General features: G+C 28.6%; 1 protein-coding gene across 1 annotated transcript in view; it reads right to left on the minus strand.

The window, feature by feature from the left end:
* Nucleotides 1-23,076, minus strand: part of LOC122508725 (sodium-dependent dopamine transporter-like) — a 346,409-nt gene that overhangs the window by 13,405 nt on the left and 309,928 nt on the right. The window contains exons 6-7 of the mRNA XM_043622242.1: nt 3,192-3,392; nt 2,946-3,113 (exon numbers count right to left, since the gene is read on the minus strand). Of these exons, the coding sequence (XP_043478177.1) occupies nt 2,946-3,113; nt 3,192-3,392 (369 nt within the window). The remainder of the gene's footprint in view (nt 1-2,945; nt 3,114-3,191; nt 3,393-23,076) is intronic.

Consider the following 23,076-nt stretch of genomic DNA (forward strand, 5'->3'; position numbering starts at 1 on the left):
AAATTAATTATAATAATTACAAAATAATAATTCAAATAAAATAAGTTTTTTTATTATTGACAATATTTTTTAAGCATTAATATAATTAATTTATCAAGAAATTACACAATCATTTTAATCTGTTCTTTCTTCTAAGACACTTATTCCACTTTTGCTCCCGTTATTATTTTAAACCATTTTTACTATCAGCCCCTCTATTGTTCGTGATTTTTTGTTCGGTATTTTCAAAATTAAAATATTAAATAATAATAAAAATATAACAGAAATAAAGGATTGTGTTAGAAAATATTGTAGAGAGTGACGCTTTAAACAGGAAAGTGAATCGACAAAGCAATTTTAAAAGTACAATCTACCACATAGTGCACTTTTCATGTATTCTCCATAATTTTCGGATAAAAAATGTGCACTATCTACAGTTTTATTAATAAATAATTAAAATTAATAAATTTTTTGCACCAATGAAAAGAGCGTGTCCGAATTAGTCAAGAACATAAGTTTGTTTACAAAATTTTAAATTTTATTAAGAGATCCAGATGCAAACGCGTTTCCTTCAATATCTCCGATTAAGCTAAAATGTAGATAGTGTCTTTTTCGAAAAGGATGGCAGTATAGTTTGCAAAAACTACTACGAAAAAATGTAAAATGGACTTATAGAAGTAAACATTTGAGCGAAACGGAGAGGAAATATTCGACAACTGAAAAGGAGTGCCTCGCGGTAAAAACGTTCATAGGCAAATTTCGACAATATTTAGAAGGTAGTCATTTTAAAGTAATAACTGATCACATTGCTTTAAAATGGTTACACAACTTGAAAAATCCTACAGGACGCTTGGCGAGACGGGCGTTGGAACTGTCAAAACATGATTTCGAAATAATTTATCGAAAAGGTTTAGCAAATGTAGTTCTAGGCGCGTTGTCGAGAGTTTTCGAAGAAAAGCAAGAAATTTCCGAAGTAATAAAAGTCGAAAGTACCGAAAATCAAACAAAAAATAACTAGTACGAAACAATAATGAGAATAGTAGAATCAAAACCTCACGAACACGAAAATTGTCGAATTCGAGACAAACAATTATATTTTCATAGACCCGATCCGTTAAAATCTCCCCTCCTTAAGGGGATGTCAAAGTCGATGCGATTTTCCCATTGAAGCTCAATGCAAAAATCCAATCGACTTTGACATCCCCTTAAAGATGAAAATCCGTGGAAATTAGTGCAAGCAGGACACCTTGCTTGGTGTGGAGAAAACTTTCCATAGATTTTCCGAAAATTTTTTCTGGCCTGGGATGTACACGGAAATAGTAAAATATATTCGAAAATGTAAAATTTGCCAACAAACAAAAGCAAATAATAAACCGAAAATAGGACCGATGGGTAAAAGAATCGTGGAAGAACCATGTACGATGGTTGCTTCGGATATAATATGCCCATTACCCCTATCGAAAAATCGGAAAAAATATGTCTTAGTATTTCTGGACATTTTCACAAAATGGGTGGAAATAATTCCAATTATAAAAGCGGACGGAAAAACTATCGAAGCAGAATTTCACAATAGAGTAATTTCCATATGGGGAACGCCCAGAATTTTAGTTTCCGACAATGGCACGGAATATGCCAATAAAGTAATACGGGAAGTGTCGGAAAAATTCGGAATAAGACACTCTTTCACACCAAAATACTACCCGCAAGCAAACCCATTATATATAATGGGTTTTCCACGACACTTATCGTGGATTATAATCCACGATGAATTCTGCAATAAAAGAAATCTAAAGGCAAGAGCAGGATACTGTGAGCCATCAAGCAACGGGAGAAAAAATGTACGAGCCAACTGGGACAAACGACGAGAGGAATTTTTGGAGAATAGCCTAGCGGAAAATTCAAGAAAATTAGCGGAAAATAGTAAAAAAGAAAACATTGAATGTATAGTCGTCATTACTGATTACAACGAATTGTCGGAAAATTAATTGAATTTTTATAAGGGGTTACACTTCGTCCCATTTAGGGGAAGGGGGGTGTAACGTAGCGTTACGAATTCTCCCGCGTCTGTTGCGAATCAGGCGATTGAACCCGGAAACGGCCGAAGGGCCTCGAGGGTGTCAATCGCCGGATTCGTAAGCAGACGCGACACTTGCTGTTTGACCATACTATCCCCCGCTTCGCAAAACGTTTCGTGTCACACTATTATAATTATTAGTGCCATAGTGATTAGTAGGATAATCTCTCCACCCTCTCCGAAGCCATCGGTTTCTCCGTTAACTGATCGAATTCAGCCTTGTAAGTTATAATTAATAAATATTATCACTTTAAAACTATCCAAGTCTTCCTTTTATTCCCCTTCTCACCTCCCTTTCGACACTTTTCATAATCGACTTACGGGCATCCGATTATAAATTCGCCATGTGGCATCAAAAACTTGACTTTCTTACGAAAATTTTGAGTATATACATACAACATTTTATCTTCAAAAATAAAGTGTGCAGGGGGGTGGCCGGATTCAGAAAGAATGCCCCATATTTTTCTTTTATTTTAGTGAATAAAATCATTATATAAACCCAGGCGCAACATTTTTTCATTTTTTTGTTGAGCTGTGTTATCCTTAATAGTGAGGTGGTAGCATTTTACTGTGTATCCAGGTCCTGTCATAAAATGCATGTAGTGTAGGGAGGTAATGGGTCAAAATATGTGAAACCGACCACTTGAAAAATTGTCTCCAATTTTCAAGTTATCTATGGTTTTTGGTAGATATATGAGTACACTTTTTCCCCCTACAATATTTTTCAAAACAAAATTTTATTATTGAAGTAATCAGGCGTTGAAGTTTTGGGTCATTTTATTTTCATTTTATTATTACTTTGAAACAAATAAAGATAATAATGCTTTCAGCTAACGTTACGAAATATAAGAAAAAACGTTATTTTCTTATATGATTAAAATTATTACCTTACCTGACAATACGTTCCAGGGGTAACAATAAATATATAGATGGCATAACCTGGTATCATTGCAACTGAAGAAGATGCAATACACCAACCCAAAATATTGGCCCACTCTGGATAAACATAGTCCTCATAAGTTAATGGTTCATAGGCCATCAAACCATAAACAATAATAAACTGTAAGAATGGTTTTAATTATTAGTTTAATAAAACTATTTGTTCAATTTATTGTGTTATTATTTTATTAGTACGAACAATTATAAAAATTGGAGCCACAAATTTCCAGCAAACTCTCCAATATAATCCAGGAGTGAAACCTATCATGTCTTTGATGTCAGCACAGAATTTATCCACACCATAAATCCAACTAACCGCTATTGCTTCTGCCAAAACAGCAAATAGCATTGAATATCCTGCAGCATAGCGATCCAAAAGGTAAAAGAAATAGAAACCGCCCTGAAAAATTTGCAAAACTAAATTAGTTAGTATCTAAAAAACATTATGCATTATGCAAAAGAGTAAGAGTTATAACATAATATACAGTTAACAATCCCAATAAAGTCGGTCAACGTGGAATGGGTCAATGTTTCCAAGTCAATGGTACAGGGTAGAACTGTAGGAACATTGCCTCGAAATATTGAGACAATATTGCCTGACAATCTTGAAAAATATAATATTATAATAAACTATTAATATTTTAACGAAATTTCAGGGCGTGATCAATGATTTCCTTCGGTTCAACGATGGAGTTTTCTGCAATTTTTACATTTTTATTTTACTCTAAAGGTGGAGGTTCTTAATTTTTTATTTCTCGAAATGAGAGTTGTTTTTAATAAATTCGAATTTTTTTTGCTAAATATTTACCATTCTTCTCATAAAAAAATAAATAGAAAAAAAAATAATTAAAGAAAAGTGATAAATTCATAGATAAAGATAAAAAGTATTTGTGCGGAAGGAATTCAATTTAAAAAGTAAATAATTAAGAATAGACCTGAGTTGGTTAATTATTATCCAATTTCATATATATATCGACACATTTATACACTAAAAAAAACTGTTTTTCACATACAAAACAAAAAATTTTGTGGAAATATAATCAAGTCTTTTTTTGAAATAGGAAGTTTTAAAAATTAGTAAACTTGTGATTTATTTCGCTTAGGGTGTCAACTTCAATATTCCGATGTGATAAAGAATTTTAACTTTTACATAAATTTATTCTAAACAATTTTTGTTGTGAATGTCATGTGAATACAGTGAGTGCGGCATCATTGAACCACCCGAAAAAGCAAAGAATTTTCAATTTTGAGAGTTGTAAAGTTGTCTGCTCTACTAATTAGTAAGAAAAATACTGGAAGACATGCTTTTATCACAATTGTGAACGAGATAAACTCAAACTGTCACTTTACCTACCTAACCTGACATCAAAATATATTAATCTCCTGTATTAACAAATAATAACTCTTTAACAACAATATTCTATTTTTTTAAGTGAAAAATAATATTTTTACAATGTGTAAGTGGAAATATTATTTTTGAAGTAAATTGTAGTGTTTTATTAGAGGTGGTTCAATGTAGACACAGATCCTTCAAAATAAGAAAAGTGTGACTTGTTAGAAAAAAATTAAATTTAATTATTTAATCATAATAATTTGTGTTTGTAACGTGTGTATTAACTAAAGGAGTACTTCAGCTTAATTTTGATACAAAAACCTGATCAAAATTAGTAAAACTTAATTAGTTTTTGGATTTTTTAAAATACCCGGTTCAATGTAGCCTACCCTCCCCTACCTGAATAAGGACAAAGCGCGCGGGAATGTTGTACTACACTGTTTATTGTAAACAATTTCAAGTCATTTTAATTTAAGTAATTCTTAAAGAAATACTTATTATGACACATAACTGAAAAACTAATTAGAATTATTAAAATATATATTTTTAAACATTAAAGTATATAAAAAAACTTTAACCAATTTCGATACTAATTTTAAATTTGACATCAGATTTTCAAAATTGAAAATAATTAAACTTTCTTGTACATCATGGTAGCTCATTTCAACGAGCACTGAAAGAAAAAAAATTTTTTGAAAAAAATTTCACATGCAAAAGCAAAATGAATACCGACTTAGCGTGGAATGTCCCATTAGCAAATTTTGTAAGTATTCATAGTGAATATTCCTTAAATATGGGTTTACAATATTCCCTGAATGTATTTCAGGTACGTTAATAAAATATTCCTCATGAATATTCTTTGAACTTACCTAGGGAATATTCTATATTCGCGGACTTTTACCTACTTCTGTACACCTTCCTGGAATATTTTTTGGAAGGTTCCGAATATGCCAAAAGAATATTACAGGAAGGTTCTTTGAATATTTTGTTCTGTCTGGGAAATAATAGTAAAACAGTAAAACTGAAACCCATAGTAAATCATTTTTTCTAATTCATTAATGAATTTACGAATCATAAAGGACAATAGTAGTTATTACAAAGCTGCCGTACTAAGGAAAAACTTACATATGTGCAATCCCTGTCAAACTGAGAAAATAGAGAAAAACGGTTTTAGAAATAAAAATTTAATAATTACCCTCTGAGCAAAAGGATATCTCGCGGAATATTGAGATATCCCAGGGACATCCAAATTTCCATCCCATGGGAGACTCGCGTGGGATATCCTAATATTCTCCACACGTGATATGACACGTGAGAAATAGTAATATTATGTTGAAAAATAATTAGAGCTTTAAAGAGTTGAAAAACCATTATTAAATTATAACCAGAATGAGAAAAAAATTATTTCAAAAATAAAAGATTATTTGACTAATATCAAAGTTATGTTTTTGTGATTTAATGAACATTAGTTGAATTCAATAAAATGTCTTTTTAATGCTAACCATTTATTGTGTGTTGGTTTAAACTAATTTTGGTCAATTTATTTTGTCTATTAATGATAAATATTTATTGGTTAAAGATATTTACAAAAAACTAAAAAAATGTGAAAGTTAAACATATTAAACAGCAACACTTATAATCACACAGTGCAAAACACACGCTTCTGATCTAATGACGCGACGCTATGGTCGCCATGACACTCAACAGCTGGAAAGGTCGACGCATGCGCGTGTAAGATTATAAGAGTACACTCAGATACAATAATGCTGTCCTTCCGGTTTGACGGTATTTTGTAAAGTCGTATGATTTCTGTCAAAATGTTTTCAGTTCATGACATACGAATGAACATTCGTATGTCACGACCTAAGAATTTGATAGAAATGACACGACTTTTCAAAATTCCTTTAAACCGGAAGGACAGCATTAAAGCATCTGAGTGTACATACATATAAAATTTTATTTCTTCTTGTTTAAAGCGAAAAATATACTGGATTTTCAGTAATTAATCTAGTTATTCATGCAGTATTTGTTTAGAATGTAGTTAGAATAAATATTTGAATAATTTAATATATCATCTACCAAAAAAAGTAACTAAAAAATCATAATTTTAAGCTGAATTGATAAATATATATATTTTCTACTTTCGTTAATTTAATGCAACAAATATCTAAACAAACTTTTTTTAATTTAAATGCGTTAAATATAATTTCACAGCTCTTTGACACACACTCTTTGGCACTTGGAACGATTGCATTTCGTTTCCTGCGCATGCGCTGACATATCCCACACGGGATGACCCACGAAAGAAAACTTTGCATATCCCGTGGATATCCCAGGGATATCCAGTGGATGTCCTTGGGATATCCAAATTTCCGTCCCGTGAGATATCTCATGGGATATCACGGGATGGAAATGGGATATTCGCGGGATATCCCGTGCTGTGAGGGTAAATGACACTTCTCTATTGAAAGTGTACACAGAAAAAAACTGAATTCAAAATGAGTAACATATGATACTCATTTTGAAGTGCAACAAAAATGATACCCCTTCAACTCATTCTGAGTTTCTAGGGAAAAAACTCAAAATGAATAAAAGCGGTATCATTTTGGGTTTATGATAAAATTACAATAACATTGGAATAATTCAGAAAAATATGAATTAAAATAATTGTTTATAATGAATAAACACGTTGCACTTGTCAAAACATTAATACTTGAAGTCGATTTATCGCATTTATGAGAAATAAAAAAACAAATTTTTAGGTTAGACACTTGTGAATTGACTGTCAGGGATGGCAACCATGTAACACGAAACATGCGAAACACAAAAAAGTAACGGCGCAACGCGCATTTTCTACAATTGTTGCCAACATAACACACACAAAAAACTAGAACCTGACATTTTTTTTATTTTGAGTCACTTGAAGTTGCCGATTACTTATTTCGAGTCATTTGAAGTTGTCTATTACTCATTTCGAGACCGACTTCCAAATACGTTGCAACAAAAGTGAGTCGGGTTTTTTTCTGTGTATGTGTTGGTTCTAATTTTGCAAAAAATAATTAATTATTTAAATAAATTCTATGCAAAATGTGACTAACGATGTCTACCTTTTGAAAATACGAAGGAAAAACTTACACATCGTCAATTGCGTTGTTTCTTCCCGCACGGGTACTCGAGCTCGGCACAACGATCAGAATTAAAAACTTACACATTTCCTATGTCCCTTGGTGGGGAGCAGTGCATGGTAATCTGTACCTCTCCGAATATACCCGACAAATAAGGGCGAATGTAACCGAAGTGCACTTACGTGGTGCCTTGGCCAAGTTTACGATAGAAGAACTTACACATGTTTCGAGAATGCAGTTACGTGGTTTTCATTTCGTACGCATTAGTGATTGATGAAATACCTAACAGTTTAACATTGCCTTCACTTAAGACGAGAATGGCTAAGCGATCGACTAATTATTTTGCTGTTAAGGATTCCATTGTTTTACTGTCCCAATATACAATAAGTGAAAAAAAAACTAAAGCTATAATTTTGCCTTCTCACTCGAATAGTTTCTGCGCTTTTTAGGGTACAGCCACACGAACTTATGTATGCATGATGCATGCATGCACAAACATTTGACTGTTCACACCTCAATTTTTCGCTTTCAAAAAATCATTTTTCTGGCGGGATATTTAAAATTGATTAAAATTTAAAAATAACGTATTACTAATTATTACAATAAAAAATAAAAAAATGAAAGTTTATTATAGTTTATTATAATTTAAAGTTTATAAATTTATAGTTTATTATAGTTTATTAAGTTTATTAATTAATTGTAAATAAATTTCTCTTAATTTGTGGCATATTTTAATATTGTGAATTTTTATTATTATTTAAAATATGCCACAAATTAAGAGAAATTTATTTACAATTAATTCCTTATAATAAACGTTCATTTTTTTCATTTTTTATTGTAATAATTAGTAATACGTTATTTTTAAATTTTAATCAATTTTAAATATCCCGCCAGAAAAATGATTTTTCGAAAGCGAAAAATTGAGTTGTAAACAGTCAAATGTTTGTGCATGCATGCATCATGCATACATAAGTTCGTGTGGCTGTACCCTTACGGTCGTCATATCATAATGTAAAGCCTTACAATCATCTGCCACAATGTAAACAGATTTCTATCATCATCTTCATAATCTTCCCAATCCAATAATAGTATATTAAGCAACAAGAGGTTAAAGGCAGCCATGAAAATGGCGGCCGTTTTCTCCCTTGGGCAAGAAAAATGCATGTGAACAGCTAATTTTCATGCCCATGGGAGAACACTGCCGCCATATTAATGCGGTCGAAGAAATGAATGACTTTCCTCCCTGTCGTCTGCTATCAGAAAGCGCCATTTTTGTGCATGTGGAATAAAAATCAATATTTTAATTTGGTTGTAATAATTTATTCTCACTCTGTTTAGGCATTAGCTTTTAGGCATTAGCCTAACTTAAAATCCTAGCGATAGTAGATTAAAAAATATTAATATGAACGGAAGTTATGCCATTTTTTCAAAAATTCGAAATTTTTAGTTTTTTCATATACTTATGTGAGTTTTACTCAAACTTGATACAGGGTTAATTTTAGTGTTTCTTATTAAGATTTAGTAGTCATAATAATAAAATTTTGAATAACACATAAAAAATGTTAGATTTAATTATTGAAAGATTAAAAAATTAAAAGTTTAAAAATTGAAATTTTTCTGTAATTCATTTTTATACGGTTGCATTTCTTAGGTCAACAATAAAATTTTTTTTGTTAAACTCATAAGTTCACTTTCCTAAAAGAATTCTATTAGGTCATAATATTAACAATATCCATATTAATAATATGAGACTTTTGTTAGTATATTGCACAGAATTCAGAAATGCTATTATATTATATTAATTAATGGTCAAAAAATGAAAAACTCAAGTTTCATTCTGAAGACTAAATTCTAATAAAAAACACTAAAATTAACCCTGTATCAAATTTGAGTAAAATTGATGACAATAATTATTTCAAAACATTAATTTTCAATTTAAAATTTTTTTTAAATATAGCATAATGTTCGTTCACATTAATAACTTTTACTTTTCTATAGATACACTGTAAAAAAGTTATATATCTTATTTAAAAAGTTTTTATTTCGATCTAATAAGAATTTATTTCCTTTAAATAATTTTAATTAGTTGAATCAAATGAATCTTAATTAGATTAATTAAATAATTACTTGACTGTAATAAATAAATTTATTTAACACAAATAATGAGTTATTTTAAAACAAATTATTATTTCGCTCAGTTAATTGGATATTTGACATAAATAAAAATTATTTGCCACAATTAATTTATTTTATCGCTTCAAGTAGACTAAATTATCTATTTGAAATTTTGAAATAATGCATTACTTAATGAAAACAAAAAAATATTTTAATCAAATAAAAAAAATATTTTAATCAAATAAATAACTTATTAAAACCAAAGTAGATAATGAGTTATTTAAACAAATTAATTTATTTATTTTTACCAAATAATTAAATATTTGGTATAAATAAAAATTATTTGGCACAATTCATTTTATGACTTCAATTTATTTAATGCAAAATAAATTAGTTAATAAAAACAAATAAAAGAATATTTAGATAAAATAAGTCAGTTCCGTTGACGATGTAGTTTGTTTTCTCTATTTCCTTAGTACGGCAGAGTTAGGTCAGATTCGGTTATAGGTCTTAGGGTAGGTAAGTGCGACTAAGTTTCGATCCCCGTAGGTTTCAAATTTTAATTTATTATTGTAAGAATTAAATGTCAATATTTCCAAGCATATGAGCCCTTAGAAGCATGTAGGATAAATAATTAATTATTTTTTTAAATTTGACTATAATTAGTCCAGTTACTCCAGAGTAAAATCATTTATATTATTGGAATAAATAATTTCAAATACCAACGTTGGTGTTGAAACATTGTTAAAATTTAATAAATGTCACAATATTAATAAACTATCCAGAAGTACCTGAATTATTCCAATAATTAATTATTTTTTGCAATTAAAGGGATATTAGTCTCAATTAAAATAATTATTTATAATGAATAATTCAAAATTTGATACAAATATATAATATGTAGTTATTTCTAAAATATTATTTTATTGTTGCAAATAAATCCGCTTATTTGAATTAAAAAAACGGGAATTATTAAATCAAGCTATTTTTATAATTGATTTAAAGCAATATTTATTAGATTAAATTATTCCATTTATTTGACCTTAGTAGTTTGTATTTGGTATAAATAACTATATAATCCTTATAAATAAAATTACACTTCTGCATGTACATTGCTTAAAATATGAAAATTTAAAAAAAACAGTTTTTTTAAACCTCGAGAAATGTAAAGAAGTAGGGGAGGGTAGGCTACATTGAACCGGGTATTTTAAAAAATCCAAGAACTAATTAAATTTTACTAATTTCGATGAGGTGTTTGTATCAAAATTAAGCTGAAGTACTCTTTTAGTTAATACACACGTTACAAACACAAATTATTATGATTAAATAATTAAATTTAATTTTTATCTAACAAGTCACACTTTTCTTATTTTGAAGGATCTGTGTCTACATTTAACCAAACCTAATAAAACACTACAATTTACACGGTGGTCTGGAAGGTGATAAGTTCCGAGCAAAAATGACGACAAAAATCGACAAACGGGGATGTTTTAAGGAAGGTTTGAACATTACACATCCGTTTGATTTGAAATCCCAGCTGATCATTTAAGTGAGATATCGGGAAATCAATCTGAAATGTGTAAATTTACACCTCAACTTTTAAAAAAATGCAATTTAACAGGAAGGATTGGTACGAATAGAGATTAAAAAAAAAAAGAAGATTGGTACGTTAGTATATCCACCTATATTACAAAAATATATCGCCGCAACCAACGCAACATTTTCAAGATTTTTTAACCTACAAGTACAGGTTAAGGCTTTACCCTTTCAGTCACATTTGTCAATATATCGACCACCTTTTGAGATAGTTAAAAAAAAATAAAAACCCACCAGATTTGCTTGAAACTTGTTACTCGGGGGTTTTTAGGATTGCTGATTACGAATCCGCTATTACTTTTCAAAAATTAAAAATGGCGGCTTTAATATGACGGACGAATTTTTTAAAAATTTGAATTTTTGAAAAGTGACATCAGATTCGATATCAGTGAAGCTAAAAATCCCTTAGTAACAAGTTTTTAGTGAATCCGTTTAATTTAAAAAAAAAAAATTCGTCGCCTCATTAAATCCACTATTTTGAATTTTAACAATTTTGGGTGTTTACGAGGTGATCGCTCCGAGCGATCCGACGGAGCGAAAAGGTCCTCAACTTGCTATTTTAATTAGCGACGTATATTGCACATATAAATGACACTTAAAGTTTCAATTTTTCTTATTTAATTACATTATGTTTTTTTAAAGAAAAATTTCTTTTAATTTATAATAAAAAAATATTAAATAAATTAATCAGTCAAAAAATAATTATTTTAAATAAAATTTTTATAATAATTACATTATACTTCGAAAAAATTAATGACTCAAAATAATGTTTATAAAATTCTTAGAAAGAATTCAATTATTGAAAAAAATAGAAAAAAATTTTCACAGAAATTCAATTATTTTGAAATAATTATATTATCTATTCTTTAGATTTTAATAAAATTCTTTCCAAGAATTCAATTATTTATAAAAATTAAAAAAAAATGTTCGCAAGAATTCAATTATTTACAAAAAAAATTAATAAAATGCCACACAGACGAAATTCAATTATTCTCAAAAATTTTAATAAAACCCTTTGTAAAATGAAATTATTTTTAAAAACTTTTCCCAATTCAATGATTTTAAATATCTGCTATATTTTCATAAAACTACCAAGCAGAATTCAATTCTGCAAAAAATTTTAATAAAATTCTTCGCAACAATAAAATTATTTTTATAAATATTTAAATTCTTTCACGAATAATAACATATGTTTCAGGAATACAATTTATTAGCAGTAAAAAAAATAAATATATTTTTGATAAAAATTAGGAACAAATCAGAAAAATACAAAAGTGAATAGAATTTTTGTCAGTTTTGTGAAATGTCTGAAACGAGTCTTTTCAGTCGTCAAATTAATTTTTTTGATAGCTAATTTTTAATACTTTATTATTTAGTTCGAAGACTAATTTGTGCTACTTTTTCAAAATTAATTATAGAGTGCGAAGACTGTTATGACACAAAATGGTGATTTCTTTTAACAACTGTTTTTAAAAATAATTTTTAGATATTTGAAATCGTAAAAGACAAGATTCTAAAAATTTCTATATTAGAAAAAGCTAGAAAAATCTTTGTTGACGGCAAAAAAATTTCCTGTTCTCCTAATTTTGGAATTTTCGTAATATTTATTTCCTAAATTCATCGATTTCAAAATTTATTCAAGAAAATCGTCGGATGACTTTGCTCTATCCTCAAACCTTTTGAATCGTCTTCCCCTACTAAATAGGAAGCTAGAAAAATCTTTGTGGAGACTAAAAAAAATTTCCTGTTCTCAAAATTTTGGAATTTTCGTAATTTTTATTTCCAAAATTCATCGATTTCAAACTTTTTTGGAAATTGGAATTTTCTTATTTTTGATGGCTAAATTCATCAATTATCAAATTTTTTGAGAAAATGTTTCGATTTTCTTTGCTCCCACCTGAAACCTTTTTAAAAAACTTTTTATTTTTGATACAAAACAAGGGAAACTTTAGTTTATCCAGTAATAAATTTCCTGTCTCTAGAAATTTGGAATTTTCTTTTTTTTGTTGGCTAAATTCATGAATTATCAAAATTTTTCAGAAAATCTTTAGATTTTCTTTGCTCTCACCTGAAACCTTTTTTAAAATCTTTTTATTCTTGATACAAAACAAGGGAAACTTTAGTTTATCCAGCAAAAAATTTCCTGTCTTTAGAAATTTGGAATTCTTTTATTTTTGTTGGCTAATTTCATCAATTATCAAACTTTTTCAGAAAATCTTTTGATTTTCTTTGCTTCCACCTGAAACCTTTATGAAAATCTTTTTATTGTTAATAAAAAACAAGTAAAACATTGGTTGATCCAGAAAAATATTTCCTGTCTTTAGAAATTTGGAATTTTCTTTTTTTTGTTGGCTAAATTCATGAATTATCAAAATTTTTCAGAAAATCTTTTGATTTTCTTTGCTCCCACCTGAAACCTAATTAAAAATCTTTTTACTCTTGATACAAAACAAGAGAAACTTTAGTTGATCCAGAAAAAAATTTCCTGTCTTTAGAAGTTTGGAATTTTCTTTTTTTTCTTCTCTAATTTTATGAATTATCAAAATATGTCAGAAAATCTTTTGATTTTCTTTGCTTCAACCCGAAACCTTTTTAAAAATCTTTTTATTCTTGATACAAAACAAGAGAAACATTGGTTGATTCAGAAAAAAATTTCCTGTCTTTAGAAATTTGGAATTTTCTTTTTTTTGTTGGCTAATTTCATGAATTATCAAAATTTTTCAGAAAATCTTTTGATTTTCTTTGCTCCCACCTGAAACCTTTTTAAAAATCTTTTTATTCTTAATACAAAAGAAGGAAAAATTTAGTTGATCCAGTAATTAATTTCCTGTCTCTGGAAATTTGGAATTTTCTTTTTTTTGTTGGCTAATTTCATAAATTATCAAAATTTTTTAGAAAATCATTAGAATTTCTTTGCTCCCACCTGAAACCTTTTTAAAAATCTTTTTATTTTTGATACAAAACAAGGGAAACTTTAGTTTATCCAGTAATAAATTTCCTGTCTCTGGAAATGTGGAATTTTCTTTTTTTTGTTGGCTAATTTCATGAATTATCAAAATTTTTCAGAAAATCTTTTGATTTTCTTTGCTCCCTCCTAAAACCTTTTTAAAAATCTTTTTACTCTTGATACAAAACAAGGGAAACTTCAGTTTATCCAGTAATAAATTTCCTGTCTCTGGAAATTTGGAATTTTCTTTTTTTTCTTGGCTAATTTCATGAATTATCAAAATTTTTCAGAAAATCTTTTGATTTTCTTTGCTCCCACCTGAAACCTTTTTAAAAATCTTTTTACTCTTGATACAAAACAAGAGAAACTTTAGTTGAACCAGAAAAAAATTTCCTGTCTTTAGAAATTTGGAATTTTCTTTTTTTTCTTCTCTAATTTCATGAATTATCAAAATTTGTCAGAAAATGTTTTGATTTTCTTTGCTTCAACCCGAAACCTTTTTAAAAATCTTTTTATTCTTGATACAAAACAAGGAAAACATTGGGTGATTCAGAAAAAAATATCCTGCCTTTAGAAATTTGGAATTTTCTTTTTTTTGTTGGCTAATTTCATGAATTATCAAAATTTTTCAGAAAATCTTTAGATTTTCTTTGCTCCCGCCTGAAACCTTTTTAAAAATCTTTTCATTCTTGATAGAAAACAAGGGAAACATTGGTTAAACCAGAAAAAAATTTCCTGTCTTTAGAAATTTGGAATTTTCTTTTTTTTGTTGGCTAATTTCATGAATTATCAAAATTTTTCAGAAAATCTTTTGATTTTCTTTGCTCCCACCTAATACCTTTTTAAAAATCTTTTTATTCTTAATACAAAACAAGGAAAAAATTAGTTGATCTAGTAATAAATTTCCTGTCTCTGGAAGTTTGGAATTTTCTTTTTTTTCTTGGCTAATTTCATGAATTATCAAAATTTTTCAGAAAATCTTTTGATTTTCTTTGCTTCCACCCGAAACCTTTTAAAAAATCTTTTTATTCTTGATAAAAAACAAGGAAAACATTGGTTGATCCATAAAAAAATTTCCTGTCTTTAGAAATTTGGAATTTTCTTATTTTTGTTGGCTAATTTCATAAATTATCAAAATTTTTCAGAAAATCTTTTGGTTTTCTTTGCTTCCACCTGAAACCTTTTTAAAAATCTTTTTATTCTTGATACAAAACAAGGGAAACTTTAGTTTATTTAGTAATAAATTTCCTGTCTCTGGAAATTTGGAATTTTCTTTTTTTTCTTGGCTAATTTCATCAATTATCAAAATTTTTCAGAAAGTCTTGGAATTTCTTTGCTTCCTCCTCAAAGCTTTTGAAAAATCTTTTTATGTTTGATAAGAAATTAGTAAAGCTTTAGTTGATCCCGAAGAAAATGTACAGTTATAAAAATTTGGATTTTTTTGTTTTTTTTGGCTAAGGTTATCGAAATTAAAAATTTTGAGGCAAGCTTACAGCAATCTTACAGTTTAACCTTGTGACAGGTGGGACATTTCAAGATTGAGGTAAGCTTGCGGCAGGGTTGCAGTGCAAGATTGGCAATATTGCGCGATAATTTTGCCGCAAGGTTGCTACAAGCTTACATGCAGTCTGGGACAATGCAAAGCAAATTTAATAACGAAATTTAAAATTACGATTATTATCATAGATACTTATTTTATAAAAGTTGAATTAAATTCTTTGTTTAATATAATTATTTTAAAAATACTTAGAAGGAACTTAATTATTTAGAAAAAAATGTAATAAATATTACAATAAAAATCAATTACTTAATAAAATTTCCAATAAAAAATAATTAAAGAAATTCCAAAATATAAAAAAATGCAAAGGAATTATTTAATTATTTTAACAATTTTAATTATATTTTTTATAAAATTTAATTCTTTTCAAAAACAACAGAATTTCTCACAAGAATTCAATTAGTTTATAATATTCACAAATTTCATTGAAAGCATTTAATTGCATTGAAAAATATTGAAAGAGAAAAACTATTAAAATAAATAAAGATTATTTACATTGATTTTTAAATGAGAAAATTAAAACTAACTTCAAAATTAATATTCACATTTTACATTTTTCTACTTTAAAATTACGAGAAAAACATGTTAAAAAATTCAAATATTTATAAATATTAAAACTAACCTGGAAATTAATAATCCCATATTTCTCATTTTTCTGTTTTAAAATTTATAAAAAATAATGATAACTAATTGCTATGAATGTTATTGTTTTTAAAAGTACTTAAAAAAATTACTTATACTTAATTGATAAATTATTTAAAACTGTAAATCAAAACAAATAAAAATAGACAAACTGAAAAAATAACTTTAGAGGATGACTTTAATAAATAATTTAAATATACCTATATATTAATATATATTACATAAAAAATAATCTTACCTTACAAAGGTTCTCTGCATTTAATAATCATTAATTAATTAATTAATTAATTATTAAATAATATTAATTAATTATTTATTTTTCCATTTAATTAAAACTTCACATGAAATTTATTTTTGCTAAAGAAAGCGAAATTGTATTTCGCTCGACAATTCCTTAATGCTAGATATGTCGCTCTTCTAGCTCCATTGAAATTGGTGGAGCATTTATTCTGAGTGAAATAGTGGTCTGAACGCAACCATTAATCATAACACTAGGCACAGAACGTATCCTTTATCCCTTATTCACCAAAAAATTTATGGCTAATTCATAGGCTTTCCACATGCGGAATCTGGCAGCGAATCAAAAATGATGTTCAGCAAACATACATTTTAAAATGGTTGAGAACCTATTCGCTCCGTCGGATCGCTCGGAGCGATCACCTCGTAAACACCCTTTGCAAATCTGACCATGGATTCGAATTTAGCGACCCAAGAAACCCTATCTATAATAGAGTTTATAATGTTTTGTCGATTATTCTAATTGTGTGACTGCAAGGGATAACCTGTATGTATAGGCTTCTCTGCCCTCAAAATTTAGGTCAATTTTAAGGGCAGTTTTGACCTGCTCTGCCGTTACAGTAAATAGACATTTATACTAATTTTACCTATTTTTACCTATAGATCAAAAGTAGGCCTCATGGCTTAATAAATTTCTCATTAAATTCCTCCATTGGGGACGTCATATTTTTTATCTATAAAATCTGTTACAATAAGAACATATCTTTTATGTTAAGGAATGGGTAAGGTCTTAAAAATTTTTTATTGCATTTTTTTAGAATTTTTTTAATGATTACATAATATCTCTAGAATGTTGTGTTAAAATCTCAAGTCAATCGAAGCAAAAATTGACGAAGTTACGAGTACTTTAGTTCTGTAGGTCCAGGCTTCATGTTCTTCATTAAAAAATTATTTGTAATTTGTTTGTTTTTCAATTTGCAATATTTTTCGATACACCATTTAAAAGATTGATTCTTGTGCGATAAGAAATATCTATTGCTAAGTTTTTAAATTGCATTTCAACATTTCGTTCTGCAATTTTGCGCACAGTATCTTCACATAATTACTCAGGTAACCCTTAGAGCTTTTTTTAAAAAATACAAAATTACGTATTTTACACTAACAGATAAATCAATTTTTTATAGCGAAAATCGCCTTTTTGGCTTTGAAGTGATACGAAAAATCAAAAAATTATTTAAAAAATCCTCCCAGCGTTACCTAAAAAAACATCTCCTTTAACAGATGCACTTTAATTTTTTGGAGGAGCTTAAAAAAAATCCTATTATTTCGCTCAGATCTTAATATTTTTGAATTAAAATTTAGAGAAATATTATTTAAATGTTACACAATTATATGCAAAGCGATAAAATAAATTAACTTTCTGCGTATCGCCAAAAGAATTATAAAAACATGCGTTTTTTTACCAAATAGACTTTACCCCTCCCTTAAAGCAGTAGTCTGCTTTACAGGCTTCAAAAAATCAATTTTGAAACAAGTTTTCTGAAGAAGAGGAAGGATTATTGTATGGCTCAGGGAAATTGTCTTTTTAAGCTTAAATATAATACACTATTATCTAAAAATTTCGTTTACCGTAATCATTTCCTTCCCCTTCAAAAAAATTTCTAAAAAAATGCTTTTTTTAGCTTAACCCTTAACCCTTTAACGCCCAGTGGTACATACGCTGTACCACAAATGCATTAAAGTCATCATAACTTTGAAACTAATACATATTACTAAAAATTTTCAATTCTTAGCTCTAGTAAAACTCTTCCAGCAGATAATTAAAAAAAAACAAAAGTAAAAAAATAATAATAAATAAATAAAATAATAGTAAATAAAAAAAGTGTCAAGATACATTTTCTCCTATGACGGACGAAAAAATTAAAAAAAATAAATCAGATTCGTTTAAAACTTGTTACTCGGGGGTTTTTGGGGTCGCTGATTACGAATATGAAGTCAAAATTGCAAAATTAAAAATGGCGGATCCAATATGGCGGACGAAAAAATAAAAAATAATGGGATTTATATGAAACTTGTCACTCGGGGGTTCTTGGGATCGCTGATTACGAATATGAAGTTAAAATTGCAAAATTCAAAATGGCGGATCCAATATGGCGGACGAAAAAATAAAAAATAATCGGATTTATATGAAACTTGTCACTTGGGGGTTCTTGGGGTCGCTGATTACGAATATGAAGTTAAAATTGCAAAATTCAAAATGGCGGATCCAATATGGCGGACGAAAAAATAAAAAATGGGATTTATATGAAACTTGTCACTCTGGGGTTTTTGGGGTCGCTGATTACGAGTAAGAAGTCAAAATTGCAAAATTTAAAATGGCGGATCCAATATGAAGGACAAAAAAATAAAAAATAATGGGATTGACATTAAATTTGATGCTTTGGGTTTTTGGGGTTTCTGGGGTTAAAATGTTAAGAATCATAGTGGTGAATCTAATAGGGCGAATTATGTTTAATAAAAGTAAGAAATTTAATCCATTTGTGAAAGGAAACCTGGAACGCTTGACACGAACGAAAAAGAAAAAATGAAAATCAGCTGGCCAATCAATAAAAACAATTGACAACCCTGGAGCGCATGACTTGAATGAAAAAGAACAAATGATAGTCAGCTGATAACAATATTCAAGTAAATCCTATTTAATTTTTAATTCTCGTCCGCCATATTGGATCCGCCATTTTAAATTTTGCAATTTTGACTTCATATTCGCAATCAGCGACCCCAAAACCCCCGAGTAACAAGTTTCTTATTAATCCCATTATTTTTTATTTTTTTTATCCGGCATATTGGATCCGCCATTTTAAATTTTGCAATTTCGACTTCATATTCGTAATCAGCAACCCAAAAATCCCCCGAGTGACAAGTTTCATATAAATCCCATTATTTTTAATTTTTTTCGTCCGCCATATTGGATTCGCCATTTTGAATTTTGCAATTTTGACTTCAGATTCGTAATCAGCGACCCCAAAAACCATTATATACCAAGTGTGGTTGAAATCGAATCTGTGGAAATAATTCGGGCTTTAAAGGGTTAAACCGCACCCTGGGTGTGCGACACCCATATTCTAGCTTTTTACTCTAATATTTCGGTTAAATTCGTAAAAATTAAACATGTGTTGATATTGGACGGTACATTTTGTACTTAAATTTATGTTTCGTAAGTGACATTAGTCTGTCAAGTGTCTTTGTGTATTTGATAACTTTATGAAGTTGTCGGCGAAAAATTTCTGCTTGTCTGACACCCAGTTTTTGGTTTAAGGTAATTTGAGTAGTTTTAAAAAACTCTTTTTTAATTATTAAAATTATATAATTAATTATGAAACCTATTTTCTTTTAAAATAGATGTACTGAGCTATATAAGATAATTTTTCCAAAAGATAATATCCTATTCCAACTTGGAGAACACACTTAACCCATTAACGCCTGAAACCTTTGAAATTTTGTGTTTAATTTAAGATATAATTTTATATATTAAACATGCTCCCTAAAAATAACTGAAGCGTTTCTTTATGTTTTCGGGGTCGCTCTACAAGATTCCATGCTCAGATTTTAAATTTATCGCATAGAAAATTAAATATGGCGAATTTTGTGCACCAAATTGCGAAAAAAATGAAATTTTTTTTTAAAAATAATTATTTCTTACTGAAAACATTTTTTTCAAATGAATACAAGTGTCACAAATTGGCACAAACTTATTAAACTTTCAAAATATGCAATAGCGGAAACAAAAAAAACAAAATGGCGGCTTCAAAATGGCGCTAATTTGAGAAAAAATTAATTAATTTTTTTTATAGTGCACCGATTCAGGCAATAGCTATGAAATGTAATAGAACTTAGTGTTTATATGTCTTTGAGGTCTCTCAGCACGAATATGTACTCGGATTTTCAAAATTCAAAATGGCGGATCCAATATGGCCGACGAAAATTATAAAAATTTACTCGATTCGCTTGAATTTTGTTACTCAGGGGTTTTTGAGGTCGCTGATTGTGAATCTGCAATCGGATTTTCAAAATTCAAAATGGCGGATCCAATATGGCCGACGAACATTGTAAAAATTCACTCTATTCGCTTGAATTTTGTTACTCAGGGGTTTTTGGGGTCGCTGATTATGAATCTGCTATTGGATTTTCATAATACAAAATGGCGGATCCAATATGGCCGACAAAAATTATTTAAATTTACTAGATTCGCTTGAAACTTGTTACTCAGGGGTTTTTGGGGTCGCTGATTATGAATCTGCTATTGGATTTTCAAAATACAAAACGGCGGATCCAATATGGCCGATAAAAATTGTTTAAATCAATTCTAGTCGCTTGGAATTTGTAAAATGATGACCATCTATTTGCCGTCAGAATAAGACGTTTATCGATTTTGTCGTCATTTTTGCTTGGAACTTTCCGCCTTCCAGACCACCGTGTTACTTCAAAAATAATATTTCCACTTACACATTGTAAAAAATCTTATTTTTCACTCAAAAAAATAGAAAATTGTTGTTAAAGAGTTATTATTTGTTAATATAGGAGATTAATATATTTTGATGTCAGGTTAGGTAGGTAAAGTGACAGTTTGAGTTTATCTCGTTCACAATTGTGATAAAAGCATGTCTTCCAGTATTTTTCTTACTAATTAGTAGAGCAGACAACTTTACAACTAACAAAATTGAAAATTCTTTGTTTTTTTTTGGGTGCCATAGTGGTTTAAAATGTATTTTTTTCATTCATAATCAACTACAGACTACAATTGTTAACCGATTCACAAAAATTTTTTTTCTTATTCTTCAGAACAAAATTCTTTAGAGAACTGTCGTTTTAGAATTTTTCTTTTTGTTAATGGTTAATTTATAAATAAACAAATATACTGATAAAATTTGACTTTTTAAAAAAATGCACGGTTTTTTCTAAAAAATAAAACAAACAAAAACTTAATATCTCATAAAATGGTTGTAATTATACTTGGAAATAATAATTAATGTAAATTTATACAATAATAAATCATAGAATAGTTATAAACAATTTTCTTAACCCATTAACGCTTATATGAAAAATATTTTTACTTGGACTTCAATACACAATTTAAAGTATTTATAGACAATAAATTTTAGCTGTAATGAGATGTAGGGGGTTTTGGGGTTCGCTCTTTCAGATTTGGGGGTCAAAACAGCGATTTGATCAACACAAAATCCAATATGGCGACTATTTTGAAGAAAAACACACAAAAATAAGTACATTTTTTTTAAATATTTTTTTTAGATCTAAAAATTTTTTTTAAACCTTTCTTAAGTATGCTATTGGTGGGCAAAATAGTTGTACTTTCAAAATATAAAACAGAGAAATTCTAATTTCAAGATGGCGGAATCAAAATTTTGAAAAAGTAAATGCATTATAGTAAAAAAAACAAAATTTACACTAACATTCAAAAAGTTTGCAAATTCGATTCAAACTCTGAGGTTTTAGTGGTCGCTGATGACGAATCCGATAGCAGATTCTCAAAATTTAAAATGGCGGATCCAATATGGCGGACATTTTTTAAAAAAAATTTTGGATTCGCTTGAAACTTGTCACTCGGGGGTTTTCGGGGTCGCTGATGACGATTCCGATGTCAGTTTTTTAAAATTTAAAATGGCGGATCCAATATGGCGGACGACATTTTTAAAAATTCAACGGATTCACTTGAAACTTGTCACTCGATGTTTTTTGGGGTCGCTGATAACGAATCCGATGTCAGTTTTTCAAAATTCAAAATGGCGGATCCAATATAGCATATCGTAGAGATCCACTTCACCCATGAACTTATTGGAAAGGTGAAATGCGTTAAGAAATTTCAATGGAATTTCAATTTTTGCTCTCTCTTTATAGCTGTTCTATGAAACCGACATTTGTAAAGTTTGTTCTACTTTTATGATAAAAATAACACGAGATCCCAATTTTTTACCTTTAATATAGTATTCTTTACACAATAAAATTATTTATTCAACAATTAACCTTCTGATGTTTTTACGATCGTTAACATACGCATACACTTATATGAAGTTGCTTCGTTATTCATTTGTTTTCCATATTTCCATATGAAATTCCATTGAAATTTCTTAACGCATTTCACCTTTCCAATAAGTTCATGGGTGAAGTAGATCTCTACGATATGCCATATTGGACCGCCATTTTGAATTTTGAAAAACTGACATCGGATTCGTTATCAGCGACCCCGAAAACCCCCAAGTATACATTTTGAATCGAATTTGCAAACTTTTTGAATGGTAGTGTAAATTTTGATTTTTTTACTATAATGCATTTACTTTTTCAAAATTTTGATTCCACTATCTTAAAATCAGAATTTCTTTGTTTTATATTTTGAAAGAACAACTATTTTGCCCACCAATAGCATACTTAAGAAAGGTTTAAACAAATTTTTTAGATCTAAAAATAACATTTAAAAAAAATGTACTTATTTTTTGGGTTTTTTTTAAATAGCTGCTA

The sequence above is a fragment of the Leptopilina heterotoma genome, unplaced genomic scaffold (genome assembly GCF_015476425.1).
Source record: "Leptopilina heterotoma isolate Lh14 unplaced genomic scaffold, ASM1547642v1 Lhet_550, whole genome shotgun sequence".
NCBI lineage: Eukaryota > Metazoa > Arthropoda > Insecta > Hymenoptera > Figitidae > Leptopilina > Leptopilina heterotoma.